Source organism: Caretta caretta, chromosome 1 (assembly GCF_965140235.1).
Source record: "Caretta caretta isolate rCarCar2 chromosome 1, rCarCar1.hap1, whole genome shotgun sequence".
Classification (NCBI taxonomy): domain Eukaryota; kingdom Metazoa; phylum Chordata; order Testudines; family Cheloniidae; genus Caretta; species Caretta caretta.
The window spans coordinates 162,622,826-162,645,818 of record NC_134206.1 but is presented as its reverse complement, the minus strand read 5'-3'; the positions used below and the strand labels follow the sequence as shown (position 1 = coordinate 162,645,818).

At 41.3% G+C, this 22,993-nt stretch overlaps 1 protein-coding gene across 5 annotated transcripts in view; it reads right to left on the bottom strand.

Moving 5' to 3' along the window:
- Window positions 1–1,564: 1,564 nt before the first annotated feature.
- Window positions 1,565–22,993, bottom strand: part of KCNJ6 (potassium inwardly rectifying channel subfamily J member 6) — a 233,678-nt gene continuing 212,249 nt past the window's right edge. For 2 of the 5 annotated variants that reach the window (XM_048866896.2, XM_048866912.2), the window contains one exon: window positions 1,565–13,324. In XM_048866896.2, coding sequence (XP_048722853.1) covers window positions 12,999–13,324 — 326 coding nt within the window. In that variant the 3' untranslated portion in view covers window positions 1,565–12,998. The remainder of the gene's footprint in view (window positions 13,325–22,993) is intronic. The other 3 variants (XR_007358816.2, XR_007358814.2, XM_075132779.1) reach the window with 3 other exon arrangements.

Sequence of the window (22,993 nt, the reverse complement as noted above, 5' to 3'; positions counted from 1 at the left end):
TGTCGTGGAGCCTGGAAACTTGGTATTGCTCTTGACATCTCATCATTTGATGGCTGAAACCTCATTGTATCATGCAGTATATTTTTGGATGTATTCTATATTCATAAACGTGACATTTTATTCTGTGCCCTTTGGAACCAACTTCAGTGATAGTCAACTGAAACAAACCGAATACCAGTGTGTTGCCGAAGAACAGAGGTAACACAGATGGTTTAATATGAATTTAATTGCTCTGGTACACTATTGTCCCTCATAGTTAGATGTGTAATACACCATCTGACCCAAAACAGAGACTAGCGCAGCTATAGAAAGTGGTGATAGATAGCTATAAAAGCAAGCACATGAGAAAGCGATTAGGGATAGATTTTTCAAGAGTGCCTAAGGGTGTGTCAATGCAGCCTGTGGCACTAAGCTTCCCAGCCTGGGTTGACAGACTCAGGCTCATGCTATCATTCTAAACGTAGCTGTACGCTCCAGCCCGAGTTGCAACTTTGAAGCACGGTTTATACAGCACAAGCCCCAGCAGCCTGAGTCTGTCGACCTGGGCTGGGAGGCTTGCTCCTGGGGGCTGTGTAAATGTACCCTAAACAAGTTAGATGCACAAGTCCCAGGAGCATAAACTTCCATTACAATAGTATCTGAGTGCCTCACAATCTGTAATCTCATGATTTATAAACCAATCTCATGACTGTTGGGGGCCTGACTCATGGTTTTTGAACACTCCAGGGTTGCAATACTGTTGATTAATGTCCACAGGTCTTTTCAGAAGTGTTTTTTTTGGGGGGGGGGGAAGGGGGCTACTGGATGGCTGCCACATTTTTAACTCCTAGAAAAGTGTTAATGATTTTTTAAAAGGAACAAATAAGCAGTGTTTGGCTGAAACTCTCTGACCTCAATAGCAAATAATAAAGAACATAATTCAGTGAAGAAACATGAACAGGATTTTGATTGAATGTAATGTTTTGGGAACATGGAAAATAGCATGTAAATCTTAGCTGTGATATTTTGGCTATTGTTCTGTATGGTTAGTTTTTGGGACCTTCAGTTTTCAGGCCATCATAGATTAATCACTGACTAATGAAATTCAAACTTCTTTTGACGTTTGTTGCTATTGCAGGAAAGTAATCCCCAAGTGAACCAGGAAGTTCAGTGGAAATTACTATCTGTGAAGTTAACTTGTTTTTTGCTCAGGCGAGGTAGAATGTGAGTCCAGCAAAGTTCCCAAATGCAATTTCAAAACTGTGAAGCTGAAATTAAAGCAAAATGTGGTTGCTCCTACCTGCTACTTACTTTTTCAACCCACATACAGGCTTATATAGGCTTGAGGAACTGATCATGTGTGATCTGTGATGGAAATGGGAAGAAAACTGATCTCCAGCTACAACCAGCGCTGCCAATAAATATATTTTTTAAAGCAACACATCAAGTACATTTTCTGTCCTGGAAGCTGCACAAGAAATCCACTGGAAAACTTAGCTCTAAATTAGTACTAATCATTAGTACTAATCATCTTGCACAATGGTGGTAGAGTTTAGTGGATAAATAAAGACAAATCAAACCAAGGCCATGTCCAAAGTTATTTATTGTTCCAGCCAAAAGACGAAAACTTCCCCCAATGTGTAAACTGTTTTTGTAACAGTAGTTTCACAAAGATGTTTATATTTTAAAAATGTGGCACTGTAAATTTTCTAAATACACGTTTGTCTTGTGCTTCCATAATAAGTGTGCTTTCATTTCATTGCCCGTGCAAGATACATTGAAACTGATTCAAGGGAGTTACAAAAGGATTCAAAGATAGTTCAGGAGCCAAACCAGTATTTTAGCCATTCCCAGCTGTTATAGTCTCTTATTATATGATAGAACAATTGTATAAATAGCAGCCTGAGCATAGATAGTTAATTGTGGTTTACACATAAACGGAGAAATGAAGAAAGGGTAGAAACATTGGCTTGATTTCTGAGAGTTTGTTTTTAGTATGTTTTCTTATTGATAGTCCTATGAATTGTTTGCAGCTTTTAATTATTATTAATGAACTTCCATAAATCTTGGGTAGATTAAACTTGCTTCCAAATTTGCTAGCCAAATTCTATTATTATTTAGAAGCTGAGATATATGTTGAAATTTAAGCATGATTTATTTTGTAATTCAGTAAAACTTTAGATCTTTTAATAGCAGGGGACTCGTATTAGCGTCACCCTTACCTTATGCTGCCCATTAGTGGAAAAGTTCCAAATGTAAAAAGCACTTCTCAGAATTAGTAGACTGTGGGCCAAATCTTCAGTCTTTAATTGAGTAAATAGAGATTTTAATTACATTTGTCACTTCTGAATCTACTCTAAACTGTGGCCATCTTTCCAAAAAATGACAGCATTTGTGACTCTGGTAGCTGGGAACTTCTAAACCAGGGCTTGAACTTGGCTGCCTAAAACTAGTTACCTAAATCTTTATTTGTCCATCTATTGAATTCAATGGAAATCCAGACTTGTGATGCCAAAATGAGATGTCACTCACAGCAGAGTGTGCAGATCTTCATAATATTGTCTTTATTGTGTGATTTGATCAGCAGTTAAATAGTTAATAATGTAAATATATTTTATACTGGGGTTCAGAGCTAACACCTCACTGAGATCATTGGTAACAGTCCATACCTTTCAGAGCTATTGTTTCAGGCTGTTTTCTGACCCAGACAGACACAGCTCTATTAGTGGATTTGCATTTTGAAGATTTTTGGGCACCTATACTTGAAATTGTTGGCCTTTGTTTTAATATTAAACATGCAAGTTTGTTCCGTGATTGTTATACTGGTCATCTATAGAATAGAATAGAAAAGCAATTTGGAAACTTTTTTAGCAAGATGGCTGTCAACAGTGTGTGTCACTGAAAGAGCAAGCAGGCTGAGAGCACAGTTGAACAGAGTTGCCAGGTGAACCCTCGACTGTATTTTTTCCTATGTTGAAGGAACTTTCCAGTGCTTCCAAGAAGAGTACTGATTCTGTGAAGCTACTGCATTGACAGGTGACATGCCTAGCAACACAATGAATTATTGACAGGAAGCCTCTGTTCACCTGCGGTTTATAGAAGGTTCAACAATCTTTGGGCGCTGCACAAATAGGACTGGCTCTTGGAGACCGTGCCTGTCGATGGAGTCCTCTCGTATCGTTTGTACCTTTATCATGAAGGACAATAAAGCACTCTCTTGCCAGGCTGACGTGGTGAAAAATGAGGTATGAAGCTACAATATGTGTTTGTGGAGAGTGGAGATGTTCATCTGGAGAAGAAAGGGAAGAAAGTGGGTTTTTTTTTTTTTAAGGCACTCTTATTTCAGGACTACTTAGAATTGACGCTGACAATTGTTTATCCCAAGGAAATATTATCAGATCTTGTGAGAGGAGTAACAGTGGAATCTGAAATTCTATGTTGTACTTGTTCTGTGGAGAAACACAGAAGACAGCAATGTAAGTCTCCCCACGCTTCTTATCCAGTGAGCCTCAGCCATGACCTGGAGGAACAATCACTTATGCTATTTTAAATCTTGGCCTCTGTGTTACTGCTGACAAGTCTGTCAGCTGTGATGGTGTTTTTCTGATGTGAACGTTAGTCTATTAGGAACGGGACTCACTCACCAGCTCATTCCAAGTAGGCCACGAGGGCCTATGATAGTGACTTTCAATCACTACCAGCTGGGGTCAGATTAAAACTGGTGACTAGCGAAAGGCCTTGAATCTCACTATCAAACTCATGAGTAGAGCTGGCTGGAATGTTTTGATTTTAGTTAAGTTTTTGTTCTGAAGGGGTGTGTGTGCAAGGGTGAGAGAGAGACTGAGTCTCTCTGGCATGGTGGTTAGATCACTGCTGTGAGATTTGGGAGATCCAGGTTCCCCACATCAGACACAGAAACACTCAGGTTTTGATCTGAACATCTACTTTTAAACACAATTCTGTTTTCGTGCAAATGTTCAAAAAGTCTTGTTTAGCTGCATAATGGATTTGGTGTCCCCTGAACAGCTCTGCTTGTGAGCAATTCAGCTTCTATTACACATTAATTAATTAATGTTAACTGTCATGAGAGTTAAAGTAATAGCTAACTAATCGATACCATAATGGCAAGGATGGGAGCAGATTAACCTGCATTGCTAAAGATGTCTAGCCCTGAGAGTTTTTACGGTATATTGACTGATTAATATGGTAATGTAATAGTGCTCATTAACAGTGCTAATTAACTGGAATAGTTAATAAAGCATCATGCTAAACTTTTTCTTTAAAAAATTAGAATTCCTTTGAAAAGTTCAATATTTTCATGGTTACACAATTATCCAGCAAATCAGACTGTTGACTGTATAAAAAAGAGCCCAAACACTATATATATATTTTTTTTAAAAAAAAGAAAAGGTTAAGATCTTCATTTACTTAGTCCTATGAAACAGAGCCCTATAAATTTCACAAGAAAATCTCTCGTGTTTTTTTTTCCTCTCAAGATTTTTCCTTTTTTAATTTGTGTGTGTGAGGTTGTTTCTTACCTGGGCAATGAGCTAAGTAAAAGTTTGACTCCCTTTACATTTATTAGAATCAACATGATTGATCTCTGAGATTTTTCTTCAGTTTTATTGTAAAGCTGTTCCATGCATTTCAAGGCACAATAAGCTTGTATATAATCAATACCATAGATATTACTAGACACTTAGTGTCAGACACAGGACAAAAATATGTTTCAGTCCTTGCCATCTAGATGGTAGCAAAAGCCAGTAATAGCAGATACATAATGATTTGTAACATGAGATTTTTTTTCTTTCAAATGCCATGAACTTTACAGAGTAGCTATTTAGTGTATCTTTTTTTAATTGCTGTCTCAGGAATGAAAAGGCGAAAACACATATGAATTGTAAATCCTCTTTCCTGATTCCCCTACAGTACAGAGTTCAGATCAACAGCACTATTCAGTATTTTTAAACTTTGTTTTCGACTTCACTGCTCTAGTATATTTTTGTTGCTCTGTTTATTTATAACAATTTTCTATAGTTTATAAATGTCTTCATTTACTTTGATAACATTTTTTTAAATGGCCCTGATCCAGCAAAGTACTTAAGCTCATGCGTAACTTTAAGCACTTGACTTTAATGGGACTACTCACTTGCTAAAGTGCTTTGGTGGGTCTGGGCCTATATGACTGTATATATACTTGAATTCAGTCTAATTCTTCCTATATTTGTCAGGGATCTTTTGTATCTAGTAAGAGCCACTTCACCTCTTAAGTAGAAATTTTGTTTTTTTATTATTTTTTAATCTGAAATTTTGTGTTGGTGAAATGAGCTGGGTTGACAGCTCGGGAGACTGAAGTCTTTCATTTGCCCCCAGAAAAGGTACAGCACAAGCAACAGGAATGCAGGTTCCCTGCCCTGCACCCTGATTCAGAGAGACCATCTCTAAGAGGGAGAGCGAAGCTCAACTTCCACATTCATTTGATCTCCTTCCTTAGAAGTTTTTAAGGTCAGGCTTGACAAAGCCCTGGCTGGGATGATTTAATTGGGTATGGGTCCTGCTTTTGAGCAGGGGGTTGAACTAGATGACCTCCTGAGGTCCCTTCCAACCCTGATATTCTATGATTCTATGATTCTCTTTAGCGAGTGTGCAAAGAAGGGTGCATAGGCCTTACATCACCAAAGCACTTATGCATGTGGTTAACTTTAAGCATCTGAATACTCCCATGGGACTTAAAGCACATGGTTGAAGTTAACCACATGCTTAAGTGGTTTGCTGAATGGAGGTATTAATTCTGGTGGTGTTTCATTGATGTGGATGCCTCTCCTGAGACCACCACGTTCGGGATTTTAAAAAGTAAGAGCAAACAGAAGGGCCAAGATCCTTACTTTGGCACCCAACTAAGTGGCCTGATTTTTCAAAAGGGTTCAGCGCCCAGCAGTTCCCACTGAAATCAGTGGGAGTTTTTGGATCTTCAGTACTTCTGAAAATTAGGCAGGTGCCTAACTGTGGATTTAGGATCTTAACTTTTTGCTCTACTTCTGAAAATTTTCACATGAGCCTAAAATGTTGCTGGCAGAGGATACCAATTTTCATTATGGCCTGAGCCAAATTCATTCTAATGACTTAGAAGTAACACATTTGTTTTTCCCTGACCCAACCAATCCCTTCTGATTAAAAATTTCAAGTGAGATACTGGTGGTTTTTACTTTAACATAAGTTTACCTTGGAATCTAATTTGATTGTAGACATATTCTTAGAGAGATCACTTATCATTCAGCAGAACTATGTATAAGTATAAAATGTGAGTTTTGATAATGTATACTTTTTTCCCACCTAAGAGCTTTATGTACTGTACATGTCAAATGGATCAATCAGCACAGTATGCTATAATCCTTTCATTATGGGTGGTGCTTGGAAAATGACAATCCCAATCCCTGCATCACAAGTCATTTAACATAGATCTGTCAGTGAGGACCTCAGGCCCTCATGTTTCAGCAGATCCCTGCTACGGCAGGAGGCAAGGGATGTGGAAGTGAGGACACTTGCCTCAATACCATGCATCCTTGTTTTCCCAGGCCCTGTGGAAGTCCAGAGTGGTTCAGTTTTAACAGGCTGGAATGGATGGGATGGGACCAGTAGCTCCCCATCAGTTCCTCCCATTCAATCTGCAAATGATGCCACCACAAATAACTTCAAACAGAGGCCACAGTCACTTGAGAGGCTTCCTTTTTATGGCTTGGGAATGCGGCTGAGGTGGATTTACCCCTTTCCTCCAGCAGATCCTATGAGAGCTGCAGGTTTGGGGCTGGAATCACTGGCATCTTCACTGGGAGGCAAAGGAAGGAGCTGGCAATTGTGCCCATCTGACAGAAGAATTCAAAGCAGATTACACAAAATGAAACTCTGAATTTTGACTCTGCTGTGTGGGTTATTCTCACATTAGGGGGGAATGGGCCAGAAGTGAGATGTGCATTTGTCAATTTGCTTAAAATAGAAAAGTAATTTCACACCCGTGAGATGAAATACATACTTTGCCGGGTTTTAGAACAGAGTTTGTCTTTTGCTATGATAAGTGTTACATCTACATGCCATCTGGGGTATCAACATACAGTAAATCTCTGAGAGAATCATCATAGAAGTGTAGGACTGGAAGGGACGTCGAGAGGTCATCTAGTCCAGTCCCCTGCACTCAAGGCAGGACTAAGTATTATCTAGACCATCCCTGACAGGTGTTTGTCTAACCTGCTCTTAAAAATCTCCAATGATGGAGATATCACAACCTCACTAGGCAATTTATTCCGGTGGTTAACCACCCTGACAGTTAGGAAGTTTTTCCTAATGTCCAACCTAAACCTCCCTTGCTGCAATTTAAGCCCATTGTTTCTTGTGCTATCTGCAGAAGTTAAGAACAGCAATTTTTCTCCTTCATCCTTGTAACAACCTTTAACATACTTGAACACGGTTATCATGTCCCCTCTCAGTCTTCTCTTCTCCAGACTAAACAAACCCATTTTTTTCAATCTTCCATCATAGGTCATGTTTTCTAGACCTTTAATCATTTTTGTTGCTCTTCTCTGGACTTTCTCCAATTTGTCCACATCCTTCCTGAAATGTGGCTCCCAGAACTGGACACAATACTCCAGTTGAGACCTAATCAGCGTGGAGTAGAGTGGAAGAATACTTCTCGTGTCTTGCTTACAATACATCTGCTAATGGTGAAGCAGGACTCAGTTACGCTATAGTCACCCATACAAGTGATTCTGAAAATCCAGTGGAGTTTGAAGTGGTGGGTGGGAGAGAGGGAAGATGGATATATTGTTAGTGTCTACATTTTTAATATTTAGTTTAAATTTTTGTTCAGGGGCATGAAACACAATCCTTTAAACTAAACGAGAGATCCTTAGGCTCTTGCATTAGAATCATAGAATATCAGAGTTGGAAGGGACCTCAGGAGATCATCTTGTCCAACCCCCTGCTCAAAGCAGGACCAATCCTCAATTTTTGCCCCAGATCCCTAAATGGCCCCCTCAAGGATAGAACTCACAACCCTGGGTTTAGCAGGCCAATGCTCAAACCACTGAGCTATCCCTCCCCCCAAAGGAGGGATAGAAGAATTTAGTTCACAAAGTCCAAATCTGTGTCAAATAGTTCCCCCAACTGTCATTAATGTCATTCCCTTTCCTCACAGTCAATGGTGGATTAGCCACTGGGCCAATGGGGCCTGTGCCCAGGGGCCCTGGCCAATTGGGGAGCCCCAGAAAAATGGGTGTCCCCACACCCTAACCTGCTCCGCCTGCCTGGTGCTCCAGCCAGGGAGTGGGATCGGAGCCCGGGGGCTTTCCCTGCTCTGCCCACCCTGCACGGGGGGCAGGTGGGTGGGCAGAACGGGGCAAGCCCCTGTGCGCTGATGCCACTCCTCAGCTGGAATGCCAGGCGGAATGGGGAAAGCCCCCGACCCCACTCCCCAGCAGGAGTGCCAAGCGTGTGGAATGGGGCAAGCCCCTGTGCCCCGAACCATTTCCCTGGCAGGAGCACTGTGATAGGGGTGTGTGTGCAGGGGGGAATCCCAGGGGCCCCACAAAACCCTAATCCGCCCCTGCTCATAGTGAGAGTCCAGCTGTATTTTCTTCTATTGTATATGATTTGCATCATGTTATCAGAATGATGTCACATAGTATCAGAATTTCAGAAGACAAACCATCTTCAAAACTGCCTGACAGCAAAGATGTATTGAGAAAAGAAAATACTGAAATACATTTTTCCATTGTATCTGATTTAGAAATCCCCACTAGATACAAAATAAGGGTTGTTACACCTCAGCCTCTTGAATACAGCAAGGCTATTTGGAGCAAGTCTGAATTAAGACTCTAAGATTTAGTGCCACCTCCTGCTCGTGCCTTTCCAGTATTATTAAAAGAAAATGGTATATACTTTCTCCTAGTGGGAAACAGAAAGGGTGACTAAAATCATTGTCATGTGATCAGAAAGTCACTTTATACATATGGAAATTTCTTTTTAAAGTTATAAATAGGGTTTCCGCTTTCAAATTTCAATGCCACTCAGCAAAAAATTTCAAAATAGATTTTGATGAAACGTACACCAAAAATACCCCAAATCGTAAATTTGTGCATTGTTGAAAATTGTTTGCAGATGGAATCTGTGATCCTAACAGACCTACCAGTCTCACTATGCCTTTGAACCTGCAAACTCTTACACCTGTGTGTAACTTTGCTCACACAAATTGATTTCAGAGGGATTGCTCATGTGCATAACGTTACTCACGTGTTTAAGTATTTGCAGGATCAGGGCCTAGAAGTTCAACTCCCAGAGTGGCCAGCTTTGTTGTAATTTAAGGAATACCATTTTTATTCCTAAAATAATACACCAGAACTTGCCTTAAAATAAACATGGAGGGTCAGGTCCTCAGGTGGTATAAATTCATGTAGCTCCATTAAAGTCAGTACACCTATGCCAATTTACACCAGCTGATGATCTGACCCAGAAAATGTGGGTGCAGAAAAATGAACATGAACCAGAAACCCCTGCTATACAGGAAAAAGACTGAGAGTTGCACGATAGTCATCTGGAAGAGGTCTATACAAAGAAACTGCTCCAGCGTACCTAAGCTAGAGTACTCTCGTGTACTCTAGCTACCTAAGTAGGCAGAATCTAGCAGTATGAAAAGTTGCTGAAATATTGCATATATCTTTGAATATTGTCACTATCTCATCAATTTCACAATAGATTTTAAGAAAAAGATCCCTTACTGTATTAGTGAAATACAGAGAAATAGGAGCTTTGGATGGATTTTGGTTGCTTATGTAGCTAGCTACTCACATAAAAATGTCACATTATTTATGTTCCTTAAATTTGATTTGCCAACAATATTACTGGGCATTGGCATTTCCAAATATATTGTTTTAATAAGAGCATGAGTCAAAATTATCAGGTAAATGTATATACCGTAGTAATGAAAAACACCACTCAGTACGGTCAGCTTTGAAAATCCATTGTTAATTAACAGCATTCAATTCTTAATTGTTTTTAACAGTTCAGTTGAAGTTGTTGACACAAAATACATTGTTAAACTGCTTAATCAATCATTGTAGAAAAATAGAGGTGTTTGATAGGGACATTATAGTACAAAGTTTCTGTGAAGCTTTCCAGTTGAAACCCTTGGAGACTTTTTGTTTTTAAGCTTACATTACAAAAATGAGAGTTTTTGTAAACTTTACATTTCATATCACATTAATAGCAAAGACAACCAGAGACAGAGAGAGACCTTATGCTTTAAGTGCCCTAGTCACAAAAATATAACTTACCCATGCACATGCCCTAATAGCATAAAGTCTATTTTTTTGTACTAAAGGGCACAAAAAGGTTTAAAAGCCGCTGTTTTATTGAACACGAGAAGCTCTTCTTAAACTGCAGCGATGGATTATAGACGGGCCCAGTAAATCACAAGAGCAAAAAGCAGATTAATCCTATGAGGAGTTCTCTGCTTTAAACTCATGTACTCTGCTCTAGGACTACAGGCTGACACACACAGACCAAGCCCCCTCCACCCCCACAGGTGGTGCTTCATTACTTTTAGCAAGTATCTTTGCTACGGGGCTCTCTCCCTTAGAAGACTATCTCTGATGTGCGACTAGTGTTCTCCAATGAAATTTCAGAGTCACTCCTCCTTTAAAACACCTTAAGAAGCACACATACACCCTGCTCTACTGTGTGAATTCCTTGGCTCTCAAGAACAGCCTAAAAAACAGGGTGTGCTGTATAAACCGTAGTACTGAGCAGGTTCTGACACCGTGTCAGTAAACAAAGGGTACCATTGTATTTTAAAAGAGTCTGTAGCAAAACCAGTTTTTGCCAAACTAAATGAAAATAAGCAGCAATCTGTAACTACCTGATGAAATCAGTCATCCTAGTGGAGGGGATGAAAATATATCTTTTGAACAATTGCTTAAATTGTGGAATTGTACGAGTAGCTTCTTTGTGAAAACCTGTTCAGGAAAATTTTCAAAAATAAAGCAAACACGAGGCTTAGCTGTTTTGATTGGTGTGATCCAGGTGTGCAAAACCTCCGCCTGGAGACCATCTTAGCTGTAGGGGCCAAATCAACTCTTAACGACTCAATGAAAATTAAGGATGGGCAATTGTGTTGCAGTAAAAACAGTGTATAGATGTGAAATTAATGTGAAGGATATATCACAGTGCAAAATTTCCACCTGTCCACTAGGTTTCTCCTGAGGTTTTTTCCTTCTATTTGAATTTAAAAGCTTCTGTACAAAAAAACCCCTTTAAATTCTTTTCAGTGTATTTTTCCTTTCCAGACTAGGCAGGTACCAAAAGAAAATTAAGGCTGCAGTTTGTTTTTCTCCTGACTGAGGGAAATGGTACTCTTTATGGGCCAGAGCCAAAGCCCGTTGAAGTCTATGGGAGTCTCTTACTTGAATTAATACTATTTTATGCATACTGGGCCTGATGCAACAATCCTTACATTGAGTAATACCATACACTGTGAGTTACCTCACACTGAGTGCTTTTGAGAAGTTAGGTACTACTCTATGCGCAAGATCCTCAGCTGGTGTAAATCATGCAAATCATCATAGTTCTGTTGCATCAAATCAAAATTATTCAAATCAGCTGAGGATTTGGCCCAATATGAGTAAAGGTGGGAGGGTCTACTCATTTGAATAGAGATGTTAGGAGTGGGCTTTTATATGAGAAACCCTGACGAAAATTACCTAGGGCCAGAAAGCCTGTTGGGAATTTTCAGGACCAACAAAGTGCTAATGATGTTAATGAATGAATCTCATTGACGACAACTTTAGATGAAATTCAATTATGTCTTCCCAGACCAAGTAGTTAAAAGTGTTCCCTACTTACCTATGAATAACATTCAGAATTTTTAATGGCTTATGCTGTTTACATAGAAAACTACATAGTTTTAATCCAATGGTTTGGGGAAAAATAGAATAGTTTCCTACGGTAGTGCACTTACAGGGTCCTAGCCCAACATGAACATGCTCTTTGTATTAGCAGCATACCGGAGATGCTTGTGTTTTCCAAGAGTCTGCCACAGTCTAATTCAGGCTGAACTGCCAAAAATAGCCAGGAATGGTTTACCCTGTAATATTACAAAAAATAGAATCATTTTTGTAAACAGTTTCACAGTATCTCAGTAATGTTTCAATTTCTCCACCCTGCCCTCCCCCAGACTTTTATGGCTTTTGAGAATCCGTAAAATGATTTGTTAGGGAGACAGTGAGGGCTTCTAACTAGCTGCCGGTCTGGTACACTGAAGAAAATGTTGGGCACGAAAAGGGCCAGATATATAGGGAAGAAGCTAACATACTCCAAAGATTAAACCAGAAATGCCGATTCAATTTTTTGCATCCCAATATTTCTAGACTTATGTATCGAAACCTACATTAATTACACATCTCTGTACATTATTTAGAAGTTCTTTACTACAGTACTTTTGTACATGCTGGGTTTATTATGAAATTTAAAGAGCAAGTAATTACATAAGGCATATGTACAGTATCCTGTTGAGCTGCAGCTCTTTCTGCTCACCTCAGTCTTAAAGCTGCAATGCCCATTTTCATTGGAGGCATCACATCCTGTTTATGAAACTATCTTCAAATATATAAAAATTAGAGCCAAGGCCCATAGCATTAACAAACATTAATCAGTCTTTTTCCTTTTATTACCCCAGATAATGAGTTTTTCCCCCTCCCCCCCCCTTTTTTGGTTCCTTTTTAAACACACCTGTGGTGGTGAACTTGTATTTATCCAGAGGAAATATGCAATTATTGGAAGGGCAGTGATCAGAGATTTCATTGTATGTAAGGGATATTGCAGCTTTAACTCATGTCTTTGCTTATTTTAGGAATCACTTGATTTGTTTGGGCAGGTAGACATGTCAAACCTTAAATATTTCTTTTCTTGTCATAATAATAAAAAAGGGAAGGATCAAAAAGAAAAAAGAGGTTGTGTGGTGAACCTCTGCTGGTTCAAACTTTGGATTCATTCTCTAAATTTGCCACATCACCATTCCTTTCGGTTTGGTCTTCGTGGTTCTTTCCCCTCTCTTCAGTTTCCAGGTCAGTGTGCTGGTTTAATTTGCTGGACACAGACCAAGTCAGGGGCAGTTCTGCTCGGCTGGCCATCTCTGCCAGTTCTTTGGCACTGTAAGACGGTGTGTTGGTCTCGTATGTTTCATGAAAGCTGTTGTAGTCAACTTCATAAAATCCATCCTCCAGCGTGAGGACAGGTGTAAAACGATGACCCCACAGGATCTCACTGGTTACATAAGAACTTCGAGCTTGGCATGTCATTCCTGTAAAGAGAGAGAGAGAGAGAGAAAATTGTAATACGGACCGAGTGCCCCAAAATGATTCTTGTCGTTGTAGTTTTACATAGCCGAGTGGTTTGTATTTAGTACTGCATGATAGAAGTGATATGCCAGACAAGTCACAAGTTCACTGCCCCTTGACAATTAAAACTAAGCAAAAATTCGCCATGTGTCATTTGACAAACTTTACCTTTATTTTTTGTGGGTATGGTCCACAAAATTCTCACATTTATTTGTTTAGTTGGAAGTAGTCTTGAATTTCATCAGCAAATAATTCTCAGGGTGCAGATGAGTCACAGTCAAATTGCTGAGACGAGTATTCATGTTTATTCTGTTCCCTGATGGAGGACTTGTGTAATTAACTCTGCCTAGATTAGCTGAAGAACTAATACAAAAACCTTTACTCTGGTTGAGCTGTCCACTGAGAGTCTGACACAGGGACCGACTTTGTCTTGCCCAAAGGTTTGGGACACCCTTAAAGTTAAGTCACTCTGAACCTCAAACTGACAGTCTACTCCGAAATTTTAGCAAATCTCTCAAGCGTACGTTGTGAAAATTTGTGGCATTGGATGGAAAGGATTGGGATAAACTTCTGCCTTAACTTTTCTTCACAATACGGCTTCCACTGGGACTTTTGCCCTTTGGAATGCTCGAAGGGGCATCAACCCTAAGGAATCCTATGGATGTTGTTAAGGAAGCTTGGGGAAAGCAGCCAAACCAAGTTCAGACTATAGTTCTGCATGTCCTCTAGATGAGGAAACGTCCGTCCACAGTGTAGAGATTTTCTCAGGAGAACCTACCTCAAACCAAACTGACCAGAGGAAGGCACTGTAATAAAGGATTATGGGAAAGGGACATACTGGTTGTGGTAAGGGACAGGAAAAAGTGTAAGGAATGGGGGATTGAAGGTTATAAAAACATTTTCCCAAAAAAGTGGGATTATGAGGCTAGGATATAGCAGTTTCCCTTAAATTATTTCCACATTGCACAATTTTTGAATAACAGTGGTCACACAACTAATATAATATGGCAAGAAAACATAATGAATAGCAAGATCATGTAACTGAAGAATGAAAAGTGAAACTATTTAGGAGATAATCATAGGCAATAAAAAAAAGAATGTTGAGTTTGGAGATAATAAAATGCAATCTTTAGGATCTCACATTGCACCTCTGCAGCTGCTCCTGCCAGTCAAGTCACTCAGGGAGTTTCAGGACGTACATAAGCTCGTGGCTGGGTATTATTCTTTCCAGGGATGTCCACATTGCCTTAGACAAAATAATATTGTCCCTACCCCCTTTGAGCCTTCTCTCCAAGCTCAAGCAGAATCATTGTGGAGCTCTGAAAACATTGAGTTGACCTCTGTACTATATCATTACTTTTTATTTCACTGATCTTGTTTGCCAGTAAAAAGACGTTTACTGACCCTTGCCACACGGTGGTACTTCTGCAGCATTCCCTGTATTTAGAATTGCAAGTAGCTGCAGCATTTCTGCTGCTGCAGGGGGGGTAACTGTGGGTAACTGTTTGCATGATGACTGCTGTACCTCTGTTACCCTTCCCTTTTTTCCCAGCTAGGAGTAGCACCAGAGGTGCTGAAATATCACACGAGAGGTTGGTTTCACGGTTTGCTACCCAACAACAAGAAGAGGGACCCTAGAAGTCTTACAAGATATCCTGTTCTAGGGAGATTTCTTCTGCAATTTCAGTCTAAAGCGGGTCGTCTACTTTTTGATAATTTTGCATCAAACCATTTGACTGCTCATTTGAACTGAACCTCCAGATATTTGGAGAGTCCCCATCATTCATCCGTTCACACTTCATGAAGACTTCTCAGTGAAACGAAAGGCAAAGTGTGGAGATGTGTCATCTTCAATTTTTCTGTTACCCAGTGAGTGAAACACAAACCTCCCCTGTTCAGCCAAGTGGGGGAAAGAAAGAAAGAAAGATTTGGGTTTTGTTTTGGTCATGGGGTGGGATGAAAATGAGGTTGCTTCATCCAGGTTGCCTGGGACCTTCATAGGGAGTGAAGATCTGAAAACCAGAGACAGGATCAATGAGCAGGGAAACTGATCAACTGATATTCTTTAGGGTTTATCTGCTACTTTTCACTTCTGTTCCTGCAATTTGAAACTCGATCTCTTGAGTTTCTGGACTATGTTTCTAGTCCTCCAGGAATATGAACCATGGGAGATTCTTAGTTAAATTTTAAAGGCGGGGGGAAAAATTAATCCACAAAAGTGTCTGCAAACACTTACAAGAAACTGCTTAAAAGAAAACGGCCATTATGGAAAAAAATGGAGTAGTTATACATGCAGATGCCCCCTTTCAATAGGCAAATCTGAGGTTTTTTTCGAGCAACCACATGCATTTTTGTGGTCTACGCAACTTTGAATACGTGGCCCTGTAGTAGGGTGACCAAATTTTCCAAAGGGAAAATGGGACACCGCACGGGGCTGGCCCGAGACACTTGCCCAAGCCCAGCCTCCCGCCTCCCACAAGGTTGTTGCTGGTTGCTCCAGCCCTGCCCCCCCTCCCTGTGCTGGGCTGGCATCTCCACTCCCCCACCCATGTTTCTCAGCACTGCACCCCCACTTTTTTGACAACTGGCAAGAGCAAACGGGACAAATGCCCACTTTTGCCAAAAAAAAAAAAGGTCAGGATGGCCAGGACAGGGCTTAAAAAAGGGACTGTCTCAGCCAAAATGGGACATATAACCACCCTCCCCTGTAGCATTTCATGTATCTAAACTGATCTCTATTGGTAGTTGTGAGTTTAAACTATGATATTTGACTGTTTACTGACATTTGTTTCAAATCATGAGATAGCAAGTGAGGCAGCCAGATTATGCCACTACTCCTTCTGCTTCACAACGTTACCATCTTGGGCCCTGATCCTGCAGTGAGCTCTGCAGGGGCAGATCCCCAATGCCTACATAGAGCCTCATTGATTTCCATTAGGCTCTGAATGGGTGAAGCCTTGGTTTTTACACTGATAGCAACACAAGTTTCAGCTGGAAATGATGCTCTGCACTTTCCGACCCTAAACTGCTTTCAGTGTATGTTGCTACCAGGGTCTGCCCCAATGACAGCTGTGCTTTTCAGTGGTGGGCAATTCCTGTATATGGTTTGCAAAATGTTTAAGAGCTCTTTGGTGTGAAGGGTGCAATATAAATGAAAGTTATGTCTAGGAAAATGTATGGAGACTAGCAGATTCTTTTTATTCGAGATAGGATACAGAAACAAGAAGGGGAAAGCATGTGCACTTGGCTTCATCAGCCACGCAGATCAGATGAATCTGTGATGAGTAATTTTGTTGTTCTGTTTACACATTGTGGAGTGACCGCCAAATTGTAAAGATAACCAAGAACTAATATAATAAGGAAATGAAATAAAACGAACAAACACAATTGCATAAGTGAAGAACCAAAAATTGCAGCTATCTACAGAAAACATTAATGGGAAAATGTAGAGTTGAATTATTAAAGTTTTCTGCTCATAAAAGCATGTGGAACAAAAGTGGACTTGATTGCAGGATGGCCATATGAGGAGAGTTATTCCTGCTTTCCTTGGTATACAGCATATTTAACTGATCTGGTCCATGATAATTTTCCAGGTGTCATCTTCTGTCTGAGACCATTGCTTAATGAGCCACATTATCGTTCTCAGACTTTCTCTTGAATGCACCCTCTTTCCCATGTTTTCATCTTGGGGCAAGTCTACACTACAGTGCTACATTAGCGCAAGTGCAGTGGTGCAGCTGTGCCCCTGTAGCGTGTCTGGTGAAGATGCGCTATGCTGACAGGAGAGAGCTCTTCCATTGGAATGATTACTCCACCTCGGTGAGAAGCGCTGGTGTGGACAGCGTGAAACTTGCATTTTGTGTGTGTGTGTGCGCGTGTGCATTTTCACACCTCTGAGCAACGTAAGTTAGATCAACTTAAGCGGTAGCGTAGACCTGCCCGTAGTTGGCCCGATGTGTCCACTCACATTAGGTGTCTATGGATATGGGTTAAAAGCATAGCAATCTTCTCATGTACAGCAAATGTCATTCTGGGATGTTTTAGCAGGAGTGTTGTAAGCAAGACACGAGAAGTAATTTTTCTACTCTACTCCTCTCTGATTAGGCCTCAGCTGGAGTATTATGTTCAGTTCTGGGTGCCACATTTCAGGAAAGATGTGGACAAATGGGAGAAAGTCCAGGGGAGAGCAACAAAAATAATTAAAGGTCTAGAAAACATGCTCTATGAGGGAAGATTGTAAAAATTGAGTTTGTTTAGTCTGGAGAAGAGAAGAGTGAGGGGGGACATGATAACAGTTTTCAAGTACATAAAAGGTTGTTACAACGGGGAAGGTGAAAAATTGTTCTCCTTAACCTCTGAGAATAGGAGAAGAAGCAATAGGCTTAAATTACAGCAAGGGTGGTTTAGGTTGAACATTCAGAAAAACTTCCTAACTATCAGGGTAGTTAAGCAGTAGAACAAATTGCCTAGGGAGGTTGTAGAATGTTTGTCATTGGAGGTTTTTACTAACAGGTTAGACAAACACCTGTCAGGGATGGTCTAGTTATTATGTAGTCCTGCCTTGAGTGCAGGGGAGTGGACTAGATGACCTCTTGAGGTCCCTTCCAGTTCTACACATCTATGATTCTGTGATTCAAGCAGTTGCAACTGGATCTGAAGAACTGAGGGGAAGAAAAACCTCCATCAGGAGTTAGAGACCATCTGTGTATTCTTGGTAGGAACTGAAACATAGGCAGTCTGGCCTAATGGGCAGAGAAGGTGTCAGGTCTAGTGGGCAGAGCAGGCATACAGGTTGGGGAACGGAAGAGTGGGTCAGAGCCAGAGTCAACTGCCAAATACCGGAATCAAGGGGTTAAGTCAGACTCAGGGCCAGGAATCGATGCTGAGGACTGAAGTCAGGATTAAATATGAATGCCAGAGCCCAGGGTTGAGCCAGAATCAGAAGTCAGAGCTGGGGTCAGATACCAAGTGCCAGGGTCAAGGGTTGAGCCAGAGATTCGGAGTCAGGATTGGTAGCTGATGGTCAGGAGCAAGGCAAAAGAGCAGGAACCGGAGAGCGGCAAGGAGTTGGCATGGAGAAGGAGCAAGGTAGGAGCTAGGAGTGAGGAGCAGGAATCCGGAACAGGGCTGGATCAGGATTGTAGGAGGTAGCCAAGAGTATGGTCTGATGTGACAGCGGCAGCAGCAGGAAGTCTGTGCATTGCTCAGACAGCTCACCTGGGTCATTTCTAGGCTTAAGTAGTAGATGTGAGCCAATCAGCTAACTGCAGGCCTTGGGTGCTCCAACAGAACTCATGTGGGGCCTGACATTAGCGAGATGCTGCTTCACCTATCTCCCCTGGCGGTGACGAGGGTGCATGAGAAATTCAGGTCCCCCACAGTCCCTGGCTCTAGACCTGTACCCTCAATCCATACAGTTCTTCCCCGTCTCTAGTTCTCTGTCCACATCCGGATTTTTCTGCTTCTCCTTCTCTCTTGGGTGAGATGACCATTTTCTATAAGGGGAGGGAATTTTCTTCTATAGGGAAGCAACGAAGGGAAAATAGTTGTGATGTTTGGAGGATTTTTGCATTTTGTCCATCATAAGGATGGGGGTGGAGCTGTTGTAGAACCTGCAGCTGATGTAGTCATTCTCCTCTGCTTGTAGCATTATTTTCCCTTCGCTTCATAGTGCTGTCGTCTCGGCCATCCAGTGATATGTCTGGAATAATATGGAGGCCCACATCCTCCATCAAATGTGGCCATTTGAGGGCAAATTTTCAAAGGGTAAAGGCCTATTTGTACTCGGCCAAAAATGCAAGGCAACATGTATGAATGCAATTTTGCACACAGACCTCTTCTTGAAGGAAGTGTCCCAGAACAGCAACGAGGAAACGCTTGCCGTGTCAGCTACAGACACGCTCACTTTTGTTATCTGCTCATTGCAATTTATGAAACACATGTAACTATTGCTGTCTTGGACAGGTCACTTCACCTCTCTGGGCTAAAATGGAGAGAATCCTGATCCGCCCCACAGGCGTAAAGAGACTTTTAATTAATGTTTGTAATGCTCTATAGTAGTCCCATTTATTTTAGAGGCACAGCACCATGAACAAAGGCTCCTTTGCTCTGAAGAGCCGTGGCTGGCTCAGTGGAGCATACGTGGCATAGGGACAGCGCTCTTCCCTGAATCCCTCCTGCACTTGCCATGTTAAGAACCCAGGAAATTACATACCTCTCAAAAGAGTTTTTGTTAATAAAGTTGGTTAAAATCCCTCACTATACAGACTCTTAGAATCAGGGAATGGCAGACCTTTGAACTGTACCTTAATGCCCCCATAGCACTGTCCTACAGCCTTTGATAAACTCCACATCTTCAAAGGGAACATGCTGCTGCTTCAGACCGATAAAGAAACACACTATTCACTACATGTTAATCGTCCTCACAGTATACCACAAAACTTTAATTGCAGCCTCATACTTTTGTCAGAAACACACAACACATGACACACTTGGTCAACACAGAATATCTGATGATGTTGCTGAGACTGTGTTGTGTTATCCTGTTAGGGAAATTAATGTCATCACTCCTTGGGTAATTTGCTTTCCTTTTTGTACTGTGCTCATTTGCTCCTTCAGCATCTCATTTGCGTTCTTCATTGAAATTTGCCCAGTGGAAAAACCCTGTATGCTCTGTGACAGACCCAGACCAGTTGGGTGCAGGAGTCTGGTTGAAGGAAAATATACTGGACACTGGACGAATAGTTTTCTGTTCCCTGAGTGACCAGGGCAGGGGCTGCCCCAGAGCAGTCAAGAAGGTGCTAGAAGCAATTAAGTCAGGCAGACTCCGTAAGACATCTGGAACCAATTAAGAACTGATTAAAAGCAATTAAGGGAAACAGGCAAGTCAGATCACCTGAAGCCCATTTAGAACCGCCTGGGAGTAGTTTAAAAAGAAGCTCCTTCAGAGAGGCTGGCTGGTAGGAGCTGGGAGTAAGAAGGTGTGGTGTGGGAAGATTGGGAGAAAGAAGGTGCGCAGTGAAAGAGCTGGGAGGACAAGAATGGTCAGGTAACAAGGAGGGTGCTAGGAGGCTCTGTTTGGGGAAGTAGCCCAGGGAAGAGCTATAGCTCCGGTAGTATAGGAAAACTACCTGTTGCCAGTGCTATTAGGGTCCTTGGGCTGGAACCCAGTGAAGAGGGCAGGACCGGGTTCCCCCCAACCCACCACACACCTCTACAAAAACGCTCTCTGAGTAGGAAGACAGAGGCTAACGAGGGCTCTTACACCAAACCCATTGACTGGCCAGTGATGAAGGTGGCTCAGTAAGCTGTAACCCTTGCCTCTAGGAGGGGACAGAGGCTACAATGAGGGTCACAGCAAACCTCTGAGGCAAACCCGAACTGCCTAGAAGTGCAGGACCCCCCTAGGCAAAGCCGGAGCTCTGCCACAGCTCATACAAAGTAAGTAATATTCCCTCTAAAATACACTGAAGAAATACTATTGCATTTCAAGTACTCTCCATTTCCCCCTGCTCTTTCATTATGGTCATTCTTAACGCAAGTAGAAAAGGAGTACTTGTGGCACCTTAGAGACTAACAAATTTATTTGAGCATAAGCTTTTATGAGCTAAATAAATTGGTTAGTCTCTAAGGTGCCACAAGTACTCCTTTTCTTTTTGTGGATACAGGCTAACACGGCTGCTACTCTGAAATCTGTCTTAATGCAAGTGCGATCTTTTGCCCCAGACACCAGGATCTGAACTAGCTAAAAGGAATGTGACATTCACAGAAGCATGACATTCATCAGCAAACTAGCAATCACAATACAGAAGAGCTGGTGTAAGCTGTTAGGAAATTATTTTGAAAAGTTGTCTGAGACAGGCTGCTGTGATAATATAATCTACATCTTTGTGGGCCATATGCTACTCTTGATTCACAAACACTAAGGGGATTTATGCATGTGGATTGAGGGCTTAGAAAGCACTCCCAGTTGTCATTCCAGTTAATGGCGAGTTCTCTGTGCACTCAAATATAAAGGCAGATCGCTGAACTATAATAGTTCGGCAATGTGCTACCTCCCAAACCAAGCCAAGTGAAAACGTTTTTATAAAGCTTTTCAATAAACACCAGTCTTATTATCAAATGAGACATGAGTTTGTGCCCAGTAGGAAGTAACTTGTACATACTTAAACATGATAGACATATGGTTAGCACTTTAGGGTTTTATTATTTGTAACATTCATCAAAGTAACATGGCTTATAAATCATGTCCTCCGTTCTGCAAAGTAACTATATATTTTGAATCAACTTTTCCTCTATCACACTGCCGTGCTATTATATAGCCTGTGTGTGTTTAATATTATTACCCCTTTGTCAAGCAAGAGCAGATTCTGAGGCTCTCCAGGTTGGCTTCTTGGAAGCAGAAATTGGTGACCTGGAATCAGGGTACTTTCTTAATGTAATTGATTTCTTTATGAAATGTGCATGGGTCCTGCGTCCTTGAAGGGACACAACGCCCTTTTTACAGACCCATCTATAGAGAGAGAGAGCTGCCTTGGGCCTCTGCATTTCCCTAGGATCTCATAATGCTAAATTACTTCACATTTTCTCTTTCACCCTAAGTTTACACCTGGGAATCGCCTCTACCTCAAAGCCTCTCATCTGGGACCACATGGTTAACAATTAGTCTGGGTATCAACCTACCTTTTGAAAGTAGCTACTTTGCAATATAAAAAACCCCGGAGATCTTTAACTGCCAAAGGAATGTCCCCTAACCCACATTGTTTTGTTACCGTGTGGGTGGGTATTTATACGTCAGTGACCCCAATGGACAAGCCACTAGCCCATTTTGGCAGATCAATATAGCTGTATGTATGTGGGTATAGCTATAATGTAAAGTAAAAATCATGCTATATATAAAACCTGTGGGTCCGATTTTTCAGAGGCTGAGTATCTGTAGCTTCTGTTGACTTCAAATGGAATTGTGACTTCAGCAATCAGGCCCTGTATCTGTATCCCTTCATATACAGATACAATTATTATATGGTCATGGCTCCCCAGTTAAGTTTATGAGCCAGGATGCATTATGATCTATTTAGTAGAGCTGGTCAGAAAAATTCCAATGAAACATACATATATTTTGGTCAGAATTTGCTAATTTGTTGAAATCAAAACATTCTGTGGAGATGTGTTGATGAAGTGCCAGAGGAGCCCCGGACCCTGCCTGGTTTCCTGGCAGCTTGCATGCCCACATCCAGTGTCCTGTGCTCTAGGACTGGGAACACCAGAGCTTCCAAGGTCTGCAGCTCTCATGAAGTATGCCAGGCACACTACCTTGGAGTTGGGAAAATGGGGCTTCCAGTGTCCATGGCTCTGTAGCAGCCCCACCATGCCGACTGCCCCAGAGCCAGGGCTCTACCCCCTTTTTAGGGCAAATTTCAAAGTTGTTGGTGTTCGCTACGAATAGGAATGAAACCAAATGATGAAATATCAAAGTCCTCTTTCCAGCTCAAATATGAAATGTTAATGTCTCTTCCCTTTCCCTATCTAGTTAAAACACCGTCAGAACTAGAATGTAGGTGATTTTTGAAGCAAATAAGTTGAAATAAAGCAAAGTTATTAACAATTGTTTTTATTGTGTGTGTATTTGTGTG